Raw genomic sequence first — 19,226 nt, 5'->3', positions numbered from 1 at the left:
AATGGGAGCCAACACCATCAGAGCATCTGTAACTCAAGCAAAAAAGGTGAGCAGACTACATCGAGTCCGGATTTCGACACGTCAGGGAGCTTTTCTTGGAGTAATTGCTACTGATGCGCAACAAAATTCTAACTACATGGATCAAGTTTGTCCACATTGCGAGGAGCTATATTTCAAAGCTAAATACGATTTTCAAATTATGAAGGTCGATGCGTGGCTGCATCCTATCTTTCAAGTTATGCAACGTTAACTGTAGTTAGGTGGTTCAAACCCATGTGGGGACATGTAAGATTTTTTGGTATCATAGGTTTCAGAAAATAGAGAATCCCAACCGTGTCATCTGTTTTCGAAATGACCCCCCTCATAAAAAGATACGACGTGAAATATTTTTTGTTATCGTCAGGTTAAGAAAAACAGAGGATTCCAAACGTGCCGTCCGTTTCCGGATTAATTACGATTCACTGTAACACCCAGTTGGGTGGTGTTGAGAAGGAGGTTTAGTCGCCGTAAGGCGACGTGAACCGACTGGTTAAAATTGAAAAGAAAAAGTAAAAACTGATACCTTAACCTCTCTCCCCGCTTTCCTTTTATACCAATTAAGATTTGGTTCCCATCTTGTAGTAACACGGAAGAATACTTTTCTCAACTTCTTCTTCCCTTTACAACCACTTATTTTCTTTTCAGGTATTTCTACTTCTGTTCTCATCAACCAATCTACCTGTTTAGATCTTTACCTGTCTAGAGGGGAAGGGGGGAGGAAAGTAGAAAAATGGGTCGCGGGAAAAAGACGAGAGAAATGGGGAAAGGGAAATGAAAAATCACCTTGATCGGACTGGCTAACGCTAACTATATTAAATCATTGGAGGCTTTCAAATTCTTTTTTTCTCGCCACCATTATTGTAAAGTTTTTTTGTCCTTCGGCTTCTTTTGCAGTTTTTATGAGTTAGCAGGAAGTAAATAGTTGATAAGAATAAGGAACACGTATTCTGTAGAAGAAAAAATCATTTTTGGATTTGCCTTCACATAGACACGGAAGAAGCGACCAGAACACAAATTCGCTGTAAAATTAATATATTGAAACTGTAAGTTCTTCAAATTCTGACTTTTTCTTTTTCACTGTTTCTTTAGTATTATGTTTATGGCTTTTTTGCGTCAAACGTAGTGCCGTTTACCTTTTCCTTTCCTATCACACTACGATTTCCGTAATTGAGAATTTGGTGCAAAAACAAAAATAATAAAAAAAAAGGTCGCAAAAATTGTTTAAAACTTCGAAATGTCCTTACTAACGATGTTGTAACTGAATAGTACGTAATGACAAACTTCCAACACACTGACTATGAAATTTGACCACATTTTGAAACAGTTCCGATATCCAATATTTCGCGTAAAACTCACTGTTCCGATATTTGATAATCAATTTTTTTTCTCCAGTTCACATTGAGTCCTTTTGGTTTTCAGAAATCCACAAGTATTTTTAGGCTCGGTTGAGAGATTGATGCGATATTTTCTATTCAATTTAACAGAGTACTTCAGTGAACTTTCTACACATGTGTGAAGTAGAAAAATGGGTTTCGATGAAAAAAGAGATTCTGTTTATATAATACGTATTCACAATCTGGGGTTTTCAACAGAAAAAAGGTTCAAAACTTTTAATTTAGAAAATCAACTCTTAAAGCTAAAATACAGAAAAAAGGGATAAAAAAATCGCTCATAGTACAGTAAAGTCACTTTCTACGATTTCTTCGGTTTGTTGTCTTTCGTCTCTTCTTATACATCTCCTCATCGACCCACGGGTTGAACTTCTTCTCGAATTTGAATACATACACAGGATTCTGGATCTGGAAAAATGAAGGGAAATATTTTTTTGAGGTGAATTTTAACTGATTTTTTCATAGAATAATTTATGTGTGTCTGTGAGTTTTTTATTCAGTCTGAAACCGGCTGAGAGCGATCGCAGATGAGTTTTGGCATTTCGGTGGCCTAGAAATTCGACTTCGGCCATGTTCACTTTTTCAATTTTTTTGTTGTTGCTATTTTTGTGGTTTTTTCTAAATGAGTTTTATAGAAAACTACCAAAATTGAAAGGAACACTAAAAATTTGGTAGAAAAATGACGAAAACCTAAAAAACCGACATGGCCGAAGTCGAATTTCTAGGCCAGCGGAATGACCGAAGTCTTCTGCGATCCATCTCAACGGGTTTCAGACCGAATAAAAAATTGTTTCGATATGAAAATGAACTCGAGGAAACACATACAGTGGAAGTTTTCAAATTAAATTATCCAACTGATTGTCTCATCAATAAGATGTTTAATGAGTTATACATATCAAAATTAGGGTTTTATTTTTTCAATTGACAACTTTTTTGTACGGGCACTCCCTAAAGGTCATTTTAAGACGACAGCCCAAAAGTCGCTCTATTTTACACTTTTCACGATAAAATTTTTGTCGATACGTAACTTGCTAGAAAGTGCTCGTACAAAAAAGTTGCCAACTACAAAAATCGAGTTCTACTTTTGATCTGTGTGCATTAAAAATCTTAAAAATGGGTTTGATGGGAAAATCGGCATGACCATGACACACTCTTAAAGTTGAGCAATTTCAATTAAAAACGGCCAAAGTTTACAACCTTTTGACCGGTAATGTACATTATTCTATGAAAAAATCAGTACACCTTAAAAAAAGAAGTTTACCTTTGGAACAATAAGATTCTCTTTCTCAATCATCCGTTTGCTTTCCTCCGACTCGTCACACTTACACGCCTGGAACAACGGTAGGACGAACGGCTTCAACTTGGACACCAAATATTCTCCTTTCGCCGCTATTTTGGAATACCGTTCTACATTTTTGGGATCTTGGAAGTTCATCATAAGCTTCTCCTCTTCAGTGATCTCCAGATTCATCCATCTTTTGACCTTCTCCTCTTCAATCAATTTCTCGAATTCTTCTCTTTTGAGAACCTTCCCCGCGTCCATTTGCATCTCATTCCATCTCACAATCAACTCCTTCTCCTCCTTCGTAAAGTACGTATCCTTAACAGGTCTCATCTCTCCAGTCAGATTTTTATACGTCTGACAGATCAGACACATCGGATCTCCTTTTTCGAAATGTCTCCAATCTTTCGCACAATTTGAGCATCCGAATCGGGGCTCGAAGTCCATCGGCTTGCAGAGAGCGTCCTTGCAAAGACACGGGCGGTCCCAGTAGTGTTGGAACATGAAGAATCGGACGAACTGGTATCGGTAGTGGTGGACTTCAGAGAGATGGAAGTTGGGGAGCTGAAAAAAATTATATTTTTTAATTCTAGATTCCGATACTTCAGACAATTCCAAGAAAATTTCATTACGGCTGCTCGCTCGAAACATTACAATTCCCGTTCTCCTGAGCCTTCGTGGAAGAGTTTTTTGTGTAGTCCTCTCGGACAAAATTTCTGTTCAATTCTTCGTTTTCTCATTTTTTTTCGAGAAATTTTTCTCGATAATCGAAAAAACACCAGAATTTATTGGAAAAATGAGAAAACAAGGAATTGAGCCAAAAATCTTGTCCGAGAGGACTACACGGCCGCGTGGGAAAACACTTCCACAAGGGTTCCTTTTGAGTCTGGAGAACGGGAATTGTAGCAATTGGAGCGATATGTTACTTTGATGAACATTACTTTGATGAACTATAACTTTCTAGGAAGTGCTCGCATAAAAAAGGTGTCAACTACAAAAATGAAGCTCTAGATGTGATCTATAATTCCTATAAAAATTGTAATTATTGGGGAATCAGTTATAGCGTGACAAACTTTCAAAGTTTGTCATTTTCTACTGAAACCCGTTAGAGTACAGAATACTTTTTTTCCTAAAGTTTCAAACCTTTCTCTATTATCGAGATCTGTATAAAAGATGGTCCTGGCCTAGGATCCGTCAATTCGGTCATAGCGATATTTCGGCATGAAAATGGCGTCACTCGGACACATTCGAAACGAGAAACGAACCGCAAAATACTACTGTAGCATTCGTTTTGACTGAGTCCGAGTTCGTGCCGAAATATCGCGATGGCTGAGTTGGCGGATCCTAGGACAGGACTGTCTTAACCAATCCCCCTTAAAAACCTGACTAACCAAAGTCTTCTGCAACTCTCTCATCGTCACCATCTCATTCAATCCATGCTTCGCCATTCGTGTCGCCTGCCCCATACACGGATGCTTCATCAAATTCGGTCGTTTCTTCAGAACCTGATCAATCGTCTGCAGACTCGCCGCAAAATCGTATCCATGTTTTTTGAGATTCTGAAGTGCATCCTCGAACAGAATCCGTCCCTTGAATTGACGCCAGATGACCAGCCAGTAGACACTTCTGATCTGCCCATTGAATGAGTCTTCAATCTCTTTTATCTTCTCAGAATCCTTAATCTCAAATCTTTTTGGTGTCCATATCTCCTCTTCATACTCATTGTCATCTCCATAATCGTCATTTGGATCCGTATCCAGAAGTAGTGGAATTTTGGCTTGGTACTCGTCACCAATCGCGTAGTCGTCTTCTTGTGCACCAGATGCAGAAGGGGGCGGAGCTTGTGGCGACAATCTTTTGGATTTACGCTTTGAACATTGCGCTTTTGGTTTTGTTGCAGAAGAGATGGAGATGGATGGACGGGCGCGGAGATTTCTATAGACACCTTGAGATGGACCAGATTTTGAAGTCTTCCTAGTTTCTGAGACCTGCTCCACAATCATTTCAGAATTTTCCTTATTGCTCGATTCCGATTCCGGTGTTCCAGGTCGCACTTTTAAATTTTCTAAATTCTCAATCGGTGCCGGCGTGACGTCGATCGGCATCTGCTGAACGTCGTCATCGGAATCTGAAAGAAAAAACCTAGAATTGAAAAACAAGATAAAAATGAACCTTCTAAATCAACAATTTCCGGCATGTCATCCGCTGTCAAATCGATATTCCAAATTACTTGCCGGACTTCCACATCTGAATCTGAGCCGTCATCTGTGCCCAAACAGATGATCGACGCATCGGAATTCACATCAGAATCATCCAGAATAATGATCGATTCCACATCTGAATCCACATCTGAATCCGATAGACAAACGACGGGCGGAGTGCCGATTCGATGCTTCTTCGGTGGCGGTTCCGTTGTCTCCTCATCCGAAGACACTGAGATGTATTCACATTGTGTCTTTCCTCGAGACGATTGTAGTTTTGGTTTCCCGGAACCGAAATCTGACATTTGAACATGACGTCTGGGTCGATGGGGGGTGGTTGGCGACATTCTGATACTGAAAATTAGAATTATTAATCGAAAACAAAAAAGAAAAAAAAGTTTCACTCCAAAAAGAATCGAACCCGTGACCCTCAGAACCAAAAGCTGGAACTTTAACCACTAGGCCACACCATTACAAAAGTATCTCAGGTGGAGGGCGGTGATAAAGGTGGTGGAAAGGTGGAGCGCGCGGGTGGAGGTATCGGCGACATCAAAGGCGAACAGAGAAATAAAACGAGAAAAAACGGAACGAAAAATGGCGCTAGCGATTTATCAGGCGGAGATATTTGAAAAAAAAATTAGAGAGATTAAAATTTATCTTCTTGAAGGGATCAACTAAAATTTGCTATCAAAATCAAAAATTTATCAAGAAGACAAAACAGCGAAAAATCGATAATTTCCAATTTTCGTCCAAATTTCTTCGTGTTTTACAGAAAAAAATGATTTGAGACTACTGAAAACAAAAAATCGAAAGGTAGAAAAGCGGAAGATGAAACAGCGAAAAACAAAAATAAAAAAGTGTGCAGAGACTGAAGAAAAGCGTGTTGTGCGTGAGACGTTTGCGTCGATGAGCGTCGTTGTGCGTTGGCGGTCGCGCCGCGCATATTTAGAAGTTGGTGGGTCTAGGAAAAGAAATTACCGTAAAAACTATATGCCGGTATAATTTTCAACTGCCTGCCAGAGAAGTATTTTTGGTTTCAGAAACTCATTCAAATTGAACGGAAAAAAAATTTTCGGATGTTCTATTTGCTGATCTAAGTTTACTAATCACGCTGCTTCTCATCAACACCAAGAAAAAATATCGGGATAATCATATTCATGAATTCGAAGAATGGACGTCCAATAAAATGAAGAAAATAGTAAATTTTATACAAAATTGGTGAAATGGTAAAATTTAGAAAAATGAAGTAATCCCCTTCATTAGAGCAACACGATTATTACAAGTGCGCTCTACCGCAATCCTCTTAAAGAAGGACTGATGTCATTTTTTTATTTCAAATTCCGATCCTTTAGACAATTCTTACAACTAGAAATGTTAGAAACTTTCATTATTGGAGCATCTGCTAAAAATCGTTTTTAACGCTACAATTCTTGTTCTCCTGACACAAAAGGAGCCTAGGTGGAAGAGTTTTTCCAAGTGGCCCTTGGGCAAATATAATTCTCGATTCCTCGATTTTTTCCAATAAATATTCATTTTCCAAATTGTGAGAAAACGAGGAATTGAACAGAAATCTTGTCCGAGAGGACTTCACGGCCGCGCGGAAAACTCTTCCACCAAAGCTCCTTTTGGGTCAGGAGAGAACGGGAATTGTAGCGTTTGGAGCAATAATTAATGTGAGTCCTTCTTTAAGAAAAGTCTCTCGATTTCAAAACAATTTTTTCCCAGTTTCGGTGGGTTGTAGAAACCGTTTTGCGCTGATATTTCAGGTTAATATAGGTATATGAACAATGCACCATAGTCTGTCTTACTTTTCGAAATTATAGTATGAAGCCTCAAGCCATCTGAAAAAATTATAAGAGTGTCCAAGACTGAATATTTACTAAAGGTCGATAAATTTATTAGCACTTTTCATGAAATTCTGAAACAGTGGGCTGTAATTGAAAACTGCCGGGCCGTGACGAGAATTTCCAAAGCCGGCCTGGCCCGGCCCGAGGCCCGGCTGAAAAATTTGAACTAAAAATTTGAACGAAAATTTGAATTTTTTACCAAAAATGTCGAATTTTTGACTATAGTTCAGAATTCAATCAAAAGATAGTTATGCGTCAAAAAATTGAAATTTTTAATGTAAAATTTCAAAAAATTTGGTAAAAAATAGGTACCTTTTTTTTTGAAGCCGGGCCTTGCCGTAAATTTGCAAGTATGTGATAGCCTAACCCAGTAGTGACGTCACCCTAATTCCAGCTAGTCAATTCTTCTCCGGTCAAAGTCCATCAAACCCTTTCCAGGACAGTTTTTCCCTAATCTTTATAGAATCCACGTCTCCACAAATTTCTAGCCGTGACATCTGACTTTTTGACTTATTTCAGCGGACACTGCGATACGACTATTGCAATATCATTTATGGAACTTGCAAAATAAACAAACTGAAACAGCTAAACACAGTAACTTTTATAAAACATCAATACCAGTATAAATAAAAAATATGAAACTTTCAATTATTACACCCAGTCACAACAGCTATTATAATGGAGAGATGATTGGCACATTTATCCATCGACCCACGGATTGAATTCCTCCTCACGAATGTATTCGGGCTCATTGGGTATCTGAAATTATTATTTTCGTTTAGTTTTAAGAAAATTTCTCCCGTACCTCCGGAACAAAGAGATGATCTTTCTCAATCATCAGTTGTCTCTCCTTCGACTGGTCACACTTGCACGCCGGGAACAACGGAAGGACGAATGGCTTCAAGTACTTCACGAAATGTTTTGCTTTCACCTTGTTGCTCATTCTCAAATAACTCTCAGCAGTTTTCGGATGCTGGAAGTTCAGCATGAGCTTCTCCTCTTCTGTGATCTCCAGTTTCATCCATTTCTTAACTTTCTCCTTCTCCAGAAGCTTCTCGAACTCCTCTCTTGTCAAATTCCTTCCGAGACGTTGCTCCTCCATCTGCCCCCACTTCTCAATCAACTCCTTCTCCTCATCCGTAAAGTAAACGTTTCTGGCGGGACGTTTCTCTCCAGTAAGTTCTTGATAAGTCTGACAGATCAGACACAACGGATTGCCTTCAATCGGTCGCTTGGTGCAATTCGAGCATCCATATCGAGGCTCAAAGTCCATTGGTTTGCAGAGAGCTTCGTCGCATAGACACTTGGATTCATAAAACTTTGAGAACAAGCAGAGATTGAGGAACTTGAAGCTGTAGTCGTGGACTTCGGGGAGTTGGAAGTTGGAAAGCTGAAAAAAATTAAGTTTGATTTCATAGCAGGGATAAGCGGAATTCCCGGAAAAGCCCCAAAAAGCCTGATGGGCCGGAAAAGCTTGAGAAGGCCCGGAAAAGCCCAAAGGCACGGAAAAGCCCAAAGGCCAGGAAAAGCCCCAAAAGGATCGATAGCCCGAAAAAGTCCGGGAAGGCCCGGAGAGGCCCGGAAAGGACAAAAGGCCCGGAAAACCTCAGAAAGGCCCGAATTTTTGAGAATTTTCCGTTCCGCGTTCCTCCTTCCGCTCAACCCTGATTCCTAGCTCCCAGATACTTACCGCTAATTTCCGGAGCCTTCTCATCGATACCGTCTCCTTCAGTCCATGCGTCACCAGTCGTGCCGCCTGCGCCATACACGGATGCTTCATCAAATTAGGTCGTTTCTCCAGACACCTATCAATAGTTTCCAAGCTTGCCGCAAAATCATAGTCATTCTCCATCAGGTGCTGAAGAGCGTCTTCGAACAAAATCCGCCCCTTGAATTGACGCCAGATGGCTTTCCAGTAGACAACTCGAGTCTGCTCGATGAAGAGATCCTCCATCTCGGGAGGCTCCAAGATTCTTGGAGACCAAATCCTCTCCTCGCACTCCTTGTCGTAGTGAACACTTGGGGGTTCATGATCTTCTAAGAGTGGTTGCATAACGGTTTGATAATCCGCGCCCTCTCGAATTTTCTTGTTCGCATAAATGCTCTCTTTCACCTCTGGTTGGCTTGGAGAAGTCTTTGATATTTGGGAGCGTAGAATTCTCTGAGGAGTAGTGTCAGATGTGTCGGCGCCTTGATTCTCCTTGTTTTCAGATTCAGATTGCTCTGCTGGTCCGAGTTCGGAGATTGCTGACGCATTTGGTGATGAAATTTCATGGTGAATTTCGACTAACACATCTGGAAAATAGTATATTGAAGATGAATCTGTATTTGCGTTTTTTCAAACCGCGCCAAAACAGGCCGGCGCGTAACTGAGAACACAAGCTGAAAAATATATCAAAACGTAGATCTCGACGAGTTCTATGTCCGTGACCTGCTACGGGCCGGATGGCTAGTCGTTAATGTGCCGCGGGCAGGCTAGAATGGCTTTTTTGGTCATTTTAGCGTTTTTGACACTTTTCCTGGTCCGCGGAACGTTAACGGATAGCGATCCGGCACGAAGTAGGTCACGGCGGATGTGAACTCGCCGAGATCTATATTTTCGTATATTTTTCAGCCCATAATATTGCGTTTTAAGGGATTTACGGGCCGGCAAGTTTTGCTAGTACGTGTATTTGTGATCTCACCTCTGTCTGGCTCATCATCTGTCCTCGCGGATACGTCTGGAGTTGGTGTAGCAAGTTCATCGTCCTGACGTCCATGTTCTGAGAAGCTTCCAGATAGTGCTGATTCCGACTCATCTGCTGGCTTAGACCCATCTGTGGATAGTGTTGTAGGCTTGTCTTGCTGTGCTCCAGTCTCCGGTGATTGCGGGGATGGTAAGATTGGTCGATCTTCAGATTCTGATTCCTCAACGGTCTCTGGCTCTTGCTCCAACACGACCTCCAGCATTTCTGATGGATTTTCCGCTGCCACCTGCACTGGCATAGCTTGAGCATCGTCTTGAGTGTCCTCTTGACTAGATTCCGGATGCTCGACGGGCTCTGATTCCGGCACTGGTTCGGGCTCCGGCTCAGACTCTGGTATACCTTCCAGCACATCGGTGCTCTCATCCTCAATTACTGCGGCTACCTGCACTAACCCAGATTGAGCCGTCTCAAATTTGTACGCCAGTGGTGTTGTGGGATGACTTGTTCCAGAATTTTCAGCGGGCTCTGGCTTTGGCTCAGCTTTGACTGCATCGGTTCCAACTTTCAAGTCTAAAAACCACACGTTAACTTTCCACGCTTCTTAATATCGCTTACCTTCACGTGACTTGTCACCCACTCTCGAATAGGTAATTGTCTGAACATGTATCACATCGTCCGAATCTGACTCCAAGCCAGCATCAGAGTCCGAATACAAACAAATCACGTCATCTGAATCCGAGTCGGCTTGATCCGTGTCGGAGTCCAGGCAAATCACTTCATCCGTGCTTTGTCGTGCTTTCTTGGCTACGGGCTCCACTTCCTCTCCATCCGAATCCAACGTGATACACAGAGGTGGTCCTGGGGGTCTTGCGGGAGCATGAAATCTTTGATAGATGAGTTCATTTGGTCTTGCACTGGCGGCATTTAGAATCGATATGTCGTATCCAGGTCTCGGTGGAGCGGTGTTCATTGGAACGGCTCGTCGTAGTCCCTGGCGATAATGCGGCATTGCAGGGGGACGGTTCGGTTGCATTGGCAAAACTGAAAAAAATTGATTGATGGTTAGGCTGACAGGGAAAGGGGGAGAAGGCTAGACATGGAATATTGACGGTCACAAGAGGAGAAATGTATTGAGAAAAGCGCCAAGCGTAGTCTTGGTGCGTTTCTCGTGAGGGTGCTATCAGGCGTCAAAATTGAATTTCGGTACATTTTTTCAAAGACAGCACTATTCAGTACATGTAAAATGTGAATAAGAAATAATTAACTCTGCGAAACAGTAAAATTAGTACAGCAACAAAGGGGATAACGAAGTGGGTGAAATATAAGCACGACACGTTTTTTGCAAACACGCAAGGCATTTCTCAAGAGGATTCCGGTGGAGCGCAGTTGTCAGAAAGTGTGCCAAAGTAAATAAGAGAGGACGAGAAAACGCGCTCAACTGGACCTCAATAATAAGGGGGGGGGGGGGGGTCAGATATTCAGAAAAAAGGGCAACTAATGTTCCCCAAGGCTTAAATTTTGAATGCGGATCGAAAAATTGATAGAGCTGTCAGACATTTTGGCGCCAAAACTTAAATATTCAGTTTTTTTAGTTTTTCAGTGATTTTAGGCCGAATTTTCGAGCATCGTTCTGATTAAAACCAAAATTTGTTTAACGAAATTTCTTTTTTTGCAAAAAAAAAAATCAAAAATCGGTAAATTTTCGGACCGGAACGGGCCTTGAAAATTTGTAAGATCCGGACCCGAAGGACTTTGAAAATGTATAACAACCAAGAAAAAAACGAAAAAACTTTAGAGCGTGACAATGACACAACAAGACACCGAAAAATCAATAACTGCGCAATACACTTTTTCCTGTTTCACGCCAATTTGAAGAGTTTCAAAAAATCACTTCAACCGCTTTTTATATCGAATCATTATTGTAAAATTACTGACAGTGAAAAATGTATAAACAGCAACAGAGAAAAAGAAGAAAATGCGCGTTTAGCGAAAAAATAGGAAAAAAGGTCATTGGGGAGAACGAGTGAACGAAAGAGAGAGTGTGAGTACACCCTGCGCGTCGATGAGCGTTGGTGTGTGTAAGGACACACAACACACAAACAGTTGCCAGATGGTGTTAAAGGCGCATCTAATTTATTGGGAATTTCGCGGAATGGTCTCGTAGTTGAAAAGATCAAATTTCGTATTTTCGAGCTTTGCAGGTCTGAAAAAACTGCAAATCATGTTTTCGTTTCGAGACAATTCTGTTCTGACTTATAGGGCGCGGACCCCAAGTCAGATGAGTTTGGTGAGAACAGGAAAGAGGGAGAGAGAAATTATGAACAACTTTATTAGACTTACAGTACCCCCAAAAGGTTATTTATCAAGTTTGGCTATTTTCAGTTGAAAATGGCCAACTTTGAGTGTGTGTCATGATAATACTAATTCTCTCACAAAGAAAATTTTGTATAAACCATACAGAACAAAGATAGATCTTTATTTTTGTAGTCGACAATTTTTTTGTACGAGCACTCTCTAGAGAGTTATGGTCATTTTAAGACGACAGCTCAAAAATCACGCCATTCTGCACTGAAATTGGTCGATTTGAGGGAGAAATTACTTTGTTGATACGTAACTTGCCAGAGAGTGCTCGTACAAAAAAGTTGTCGATTACAAAAATGAAGATCTATCTTTGTTCTGTATGGTTTATACAAAATTTTCCTTGTGGGAGAATCTGTATTATCATGACACACACTCAAAGTTGGCCATTTTCAACTGAAAACAGCCAAAGTTGATAACCTTTTGGGCGGTACTGTAACTAACCAAAATAGTTTTTCCTTTTACCCTTCAACGATTCCTTCTTCTTGTCCATAGACGACATTGACAGGGAGGACATCTCAGACGGCGGGTTGGCAGGGAAGTGGTGACAGCTTCTTGAAGCAAGAGTGAAGTTTCCGGTTAATTCCATTTCCTTATATGCAGAATGATGTGGGGCAGATGGTTATCGAAAGGTCAGATCGTCATAGGCCAAGGTCACGTTTATTCGGTAGACTGATTGTAGTTGGAGTTGACCGTAGGAGAGGTTGGAAGGTTACGTAGAATTGGTTAATGAATAGTTCGTGTAAAGTTGTAGTCTAGTGGAGACGACTGTTATTTGTAAGAGCCCGTGTGGCTTTGGTGATTTAGCTACAGTAGCGGTCATAGGTGAGTATACCTCGATACTTTCCTATGTATCTCAGCTGAAACTTGTCCGTTTTGCATAAACTTTTTTTTTCAAAGATAGCTGAAACATTCAGTAAAACTGTCATAAGTTTTTTGTTTGTAGTGATTGGCTGATTTTTTTGATTATCGATTTTTCCTGATCTAGATTTGAAAATCCGGAAAAAAACTTTTTATTTTTGAACTGGACCATATGATTTTTTGAGTTCAAAATAATGAGTTACGTTCATAAAAACAAAATCTGATGTTAAAATGCTTGTGTGAATCTTCATCGTCGTGCTACAGCTCCAGAAGTCCAAACCGGTATGCATGGCTAAAACGTTATAACTCATCGTAAAAACGTCCAAATTGGTTGAAAATTGCGGGAAAAGATGCGTATAATATTTATCAACACTATTACAACAAAAAATCTTGATTTTGAGAAAAAAAAATTTTGCAATTTTTTTCACTCAAAAATCTCGAGTTTCGAAATTTTACCCAATTTTTCATGTTTTTTAATTTTGAAACAACTGTAATTAGCTAGAAGAAAGCCTAAACTTTGTTTTTCTTGTAAAATTCAATTTGTACTCGCGAGTTGTCACTGTGTTATAATCAAAAAACACGAAAAATTGGGTAAAATTTCGAAACTCGAGATTTTTGAGTGAAAAAAATTGGAAAAATTTTTTTCTCAAAATCAAGATTTTTTGTTGTAATAGTGTTGATAAATATAATACGCATCTTTTTCCGCAATTTTGAACCGATTTGGACGTTTTTACGATGAGTTATAACGTTTTAGCCATGCATACCAGTTTGGACTTCTGGAGCTGTAGCACGACGATGAAGATTCACAGAAGCATTTTAACATCAGATTTTGTTCTTATGAACGTAACTCATCATTTTGAACTCAAAAAATCATATGATCCAGTTCAAAAATAAAAAGTTTTTTTCCGGATTTTCAAATCTAGATCAGGAAAAATTGATAATCAAAAAAATCAGCTAATCACTACTAACAAAAAACTTATGACAGTTTTACTGGATGTTTCAGCTATCTTTGAAAAAAAAGTTTATGCAAAACGGACAAGTTTCAGCTGAGATACATAGGAAAGTATCGAGGTATACTCACCTTTGACCGCTACTGTAGGTCGTGAATTAAGACCTATTAATTCCGCGACACATTTCGAACAAATTATTCAGGGTTGGGAAATTCCGGGCCGGGCCGGGCCGACTGAGAAATTTTCCTCGGCCCGGCTCCTGTAGAAATTTGAAACTTTTTGAAAAGATCTTGAATTTTTTTTGACTTTTTTTGCAAAAAAGTGGATTTTTTAACTGTGTTTTAGAATATCGGTAAAAACATTAGCGTACGAGAAATTTTGAGAATTTTGACTTTTTTTAAATGAAAATTTTGCAGAAATTTGTGAAAAAATGGTGCACATTTTTTGAATCCGGGCCGACCGGGCCGGGCCGGGCCAGCCCGGAATTTCCCAACCCTGAAATTATTAGCACGGTGAGCTTCTTACAACCGCACTCTACCGAAACCGAGAAAAATTGTGTGCCAAATTGAGAGACTCAGAGAGAAAGAGACAGTTTTCAAGGGGATTTCGGGGGAGCGCAGTTGTTAGAACTGTGCCGAGCTAATAGATGCGCCTTTAACATATACAAAACGTAGCGGAGTGATAAAACGGTGGTCTACAGTTTTCCAGTTTAATTTTCAAACCAGTGAGCTTTGATTGGATTACAGTGAAACTTTCTCAAAACTAACAGATACATGTGAGAACTCGATTTCCAAAATTTCATTAGAACTGGAGGATTTTTAGCAGCTTTATGATCATTCGGGACGCGGGGCTCCCCAAATCTCAAAAAATGATGTAAGATTTATGATAAATAGATATTGAAACGACAACTATGTACTGGACTGAATTATGTTAAAAAGCGAGTGCCTGAAACAGGAATCGTTATTGTTCTACAAAAAACCCTCCTTCAGGGAATTGTTAAACCATACATCGCAAAAAATCGGCCTGTCAAATTGATATTTTGAGGGTAATTTGCGCAGGATTTGGAATTTTATCCATATCAATCTCAACAGTTTGCTCAGAAGTTCATAGCCTTGTCAAAACAGAGATTATTAGGTAACAGTTGAACACAGGAAAGCAACTAAAAACAATTTATTCGTGTCTTGAAAAGAATGAACATATACAAAATTGAATCACAAAAAAATGGATGTACCAAAAGTGGCACTGAGTAACTGGAATTGAAAAAAAGTTTGAGTGAGGTCTACGCTACATTGTTAACACAACATGGATCATTAAACCATTTCATATTTAAAGAAATTAAGAAACATTGAAAAAAGCAAACTTTCTTGAATCAAATTTCCGAACCTACCTTCAAGAGAATTTTAATCTCAACCCCTAAATCTGCGTCGATTTATGTTTAAAAAAAATTGAATTCGGATAGCGAATGTTTTTAGTATTCTCAAAAAACATGGCCCAATGATGGTGCAAACAAAAAATATTTTGAGATACAAATTGGATCGACAATCGACAGAAATGTACAGCGAACTTTAGCGGAGAAGAATTCAATCCATAACACTTCCAGACGTTTTGTTCGATTTCCAGCCATTTTTCTCCGCAATTGAACCAACAAGTTTTTTGTTGCAACACTATTTCATTCTTTCAAAAAAAGTGTTTTCTTTTGCTCCATGATGGACACTAACGCAAACAAATTGAGAATCGATTTATAAGCTAACTGTAACAGAAACTTTATATGATTTTAAGAAAAGTTTGAATTCCTCGGACAGAAACGTTTTCAGTTCATAATTATCAGACTAAACTTTCATAATCGTTATCGATTAAACGTCAAAAGTTTGATGATTTGTGGTTTATCGAATCATCAAAACAGTGATTATTTTGATAACAAAATTAATATCAGAAAAAATTATGTTTCAAGTAGTAAAAAAACAGGGTTAATTGATCGATAAATTGATAAAACTGAACTTCGAATTGGAAAAAAAAACTATGAGTAACTAAATTTTCAGCTTCCTACTTAATTTTTTAATCTGTTTTGTTTTACACTGATATTTTTTTGTAAATATAAATTCTTCAATATTTACCCGTTATTTCCATCGGATAACTTTCCTCTGAAACGCAGAAAGCGGGTGGGATTTTAGAAGAATCCCAGTTCTAAACGTATGTATTTCTACAATGGAACAGTTGGATACCAATGGAACCATTGGAACGTCTCCGATTAAAAACACCCGGTGTATCGTAATGTAAACAAAGAAACCATGAAACCGTCCATCATTTTTTTTACCATGGTACATAGTTCTCTGCTTTCTCTCTCACTTCTCACCGTCATCTTTCTCCCATTTTTCATGTTGTATTGCCTTCGAAAGTTCACCCCAACGATTTCAAAAATTTCTTTCGGTTAGCTTACAAAATTTGAATAAATTCACGTGTTCTACAGCAAAAGCAATGGTGTTCTACAGGTCTACGTAACAATTCTCTGGCATTGTTTTTGATTTATCAAAACCGTTTGAAACACTGAACAGGTTCAAACCAACGCAGATTCAATTCAAACAACATGATCTTGGGACAATGCCAAGAGGTGCGTTGGTCGTCCTAAGAAAATTTATGTACATGTGTACACACACACATATTTTCTGGTAGACGAGAGAGAGAGGGTCCAAAAAAAAGAAAAACTGCCCTCCCGTCCTGCTCCTTCACACAGTCGTCTTTCCGACCTCTCACCTCAAATTTCGAAAATGTTTTGATTTTTGTCATTTTCTATTACCCATTTGCCGGTGGCTGACCACTCGCTCAAAGTTCGGCCCGGGGACACGGAGTGGGTCTCGACGCGACTACCGTAGTATAAAACTTTTTTCATTGAGAAAGTACGGTCAAGAGCCGCCGTACATCGAAATTACGGGTCGAGATCCACTCCGCGTCCCCGGGCCGAACTTTGAGCGAGTCGTCAGCCACCGGCGGATGGGTAATATGAAACCAGGATTTTTTTGCTTTGATTAGCTTGAAAATACATCAAAACTAGAAACTGACACTGTAAAAGTCGAGAAGTGAAGATGCTGAAACAGAAGTGATTTACCGGAGTCACGAAAAGAATAATTTGTTGAATAATTTGGTTATCTTATTGAAAAAATGTTATAGGACAAATTAATTTGTTGAAACAGAGATTTAGTATTTATAAAAATGCCATCCGCATTATTTTTTACAAGGAATATGTTTCAAGTGTGTGCTAAAGGGTCGCCTTGTTGTTGGGAAACAGTTGAACACTGGAAAGCAACTTAAAATAATTCGTTCACGTCTTCAAAACCGAATAATGAGCATATTCGAGGCGAATACAGAACCATGAACAATATTGGGTCATTAAAACATCTTATATTCAACAAAAATCAGAAACATAAAAAATTGGGAAAGGGCAAAATGGTCGACCGTTGTTCTCATGAATTTCTGTCCCGGTTTTTTTGTGTCTCTTTCGTTCAATGCCTTCTCGACTAACCTCGTCTAGCTAACATACATCTGTAACCGCAAATATTAGAAAGATAGAGTTTTTCAGGGTTTTAGCAGCATGAACTATTTTAATAAGCATTTTTATTGCAGAAGAATCTATTTTTGAATATACGGAAAACAGAAGGTGTTCCAGGGACATGAATGACGGACGGAATTTTATTTCAGTGCATTTAGTCATACAATACTTTTTTTCAAAACACAAATTAACGCTTTGTTGGTTCTTTTTCTTCACAATGATTATCAAAAACTTATTGATAACTTGTTTCCGTGAATTTCTGTTTTACTGTTTTGAAAACACTTCTTCTTTCACTACCAAACCATTACTGTGATATCGGTACACGATGTGTTAAAAAAGATTTCGTAAAAGCAAATCTGTTTTTCAACAATATATCAGAGCTGTGCGGAAGTAAAATTTTCAAAAAAGGAAGAAGGAAGAAGGAAGAAGGAATAACATTTTCAAAAAGGAAGAAGGAAGAAGGAAGAAGGAAGTGAAAAAAGCCCGGAAGAAGGAAGAAGGAAGAAGGAAGTGAAAAAAGCCCGGAAGAAGGAAGAAGGAAGGAAGAAGGAAGGAAGAAGGAAGGAAGAAGGAAGTTGGGTTCCAAACCGGGAAATCGGAAGTTAATTTTGAAAATGACAAATTTGAGGAAACTTTTTTCTAGTCATCTCTGAAAACGAATTTTGGCGTTGTTTTGCATACAAAATTCCATTAAAAATCACCAAAACTCCGCTGATATTCAGTCGAAAATTACAAAATTTTTGTGAACTTTTAACACGGAAGTCGAACAATTTCAACGGAAGAAGGAAGAAGGAAGAAGGAATAAAATTTCAAAAAAGGAAGAAGGAAGAAGGAAGAAGGAAGTGAAAAAATGCCCGGAAAAAGGAAGAAGGAAGAAGGAAGAAGGAATTCCGCACAGCTCTGCAATATATATGTAAAATATGTTATTTCATATCATTACTGTTGTTTAAGATTCTACTGTTTCTTTGAACGCCTGAAGATGTATTGAGTTTCGGGTTTTCAATGCACCTTTCCACCGTTTAACAACTTTACTATAAAAAATAGGGGTTAGAAATTAAAAAATATATTATGAGAATGTCTGCTTTTTAGAAAACTACATTTTCGGGAACCTGAGATCAATATCGGTTTCTTGATTACAAAATTAAAAATTACTTGAATTTATCCGTCAGAACAATCATTTTACGGTAAAACCAAAAATTAAAAAAATTGTGAAGAAACAGCAAAATTTTCAATAATAAATAACTGTTTTATATATGTAACAGTAAAGATCAAACAAAAATGTAACCGTTACTCTCAAACCGATTGCATTATTATTGTCTCTCAGACTGTTGTCTCTCAGATTCCAAGTTTTTGCTGTTCCACGTGTGCAACGAATGAACTAACATGATGGGTTCATATTCTAGGAACTGCTACTGTCATTTTCCTTTTTTTCAAATTTTTATCTAGACAATTATTCAAAAAATTTTGCAACTTTAATTTTTCCACAGTTACAAAACCTAGAAAATAGTTAAGAGACAATCTCTGACTGGCTCGAGCATAGGCCACCAGGCCATGTTACACAAAAACCAAGTTGATCCGTTTTGGCTGATTTTTTGATATGTTATTACCCTTGAAATTCTAAGAATTTTGTACCATACCAGATTAGGCTCCGCCCTCTTCGACCTACCGAAACGATCGATTGAAGTTGAAAAATGAAAATTTTTCTTTCGAAAGATAGGATGAAAATCTCTTCAGAAATGAATTGCCAGCCTCATTTTGTGCATTTTACAAGATAACTACTTTTTTCTAGCTTGCCTGCATCATAGAGAAAAAATCACTTATTTGAAAAAATTGTCTATTTTTTCATGTTTTTTGGATTTTTCGGGTGGTCGAAGTACTGTGGTCCAAAATGAATTTAAGATGGTAAGGTACATATTTGTGTTGGCTATCTGAAAATACAAAGACTTTCCCCAGATTCCACTGTCTAGCTGAGTTATGATCAAAAAAGTGACGGAATTTGATGCTTTTTAACGTACCCCCCTCCATGGTAAAAAATGGCTGGGTGACAAAAATCAAATAATTTTCTG

General features: G+C 38.7%; 2 protein-coding genes across 2 annotated transcripts; both read right to left on the bottom strand.

Annotated features, from left to right (window-relative positions):
- Positions 1 to 1,724: 1,724 nt before the first annotated feature.
- On the bottom strand, positions 1,725 to 5,260 carry GCK72_012450 (uncharacterized protein; the record flags this gene model as incomplete). Its single annotated transcript, XM_053729126.1, has 4 exons — positions 1,725 to 1,838; positions 2,692 to 3,276; positions 4,104 to 4,840; positions 4,885 to 5,260. 4 exons carry the CDS (start codon positions 5,258 to 5,260, stop codon positions 1,725 to 1,727), a joined length of 1,812 nt encoding a protein of 603 aa, XP_053583898.1.
- A 2,199-nt stretch (positions 5,261 to 7,459) lies between these two features.
- Positions 7,460 to 10,480, bottom strand: GCK72_012449 (uncharacterized protein; the record flags this gene model as incomplete). Its single annotated transcript, XM_053729125.1, has 5 exons — positions 7,460 to 7,519; positions 7,566 to 8,150; positions 8,451 to 9,055; positions 9,445 to 10,017; positions 10,063 to 10,480. 5 exons carry the CDS (start codon positions 10,478 to 10,480, stop codon positions 7,460 to 7,462), a joined length of 2,241 nt encoding a protein of 746 aa, XP_053583897.1.
- Positions 10,481 to 19,226: the final 8,746 nt, after the last annotated feature.

This window comes from Caenorhabditis remanei, chromosome IV, assembly GCF_010183535.1.
Source record: "Caenorhabditis remanei strain PX506 chromosome IV, whole genome shotgun sequence".
NCBI lineage: Eukaryota > Metazoa > Nematoda > Chromadorea > Rhabditida > Rhabditidae > Caenorhabditis > Caenorhabditis remanei.
The sequence above is the reverse complement of the archived record's forward strand: the minus strand, read 5'-3'. Positions and strand labels throughout refer to the sequence as shown.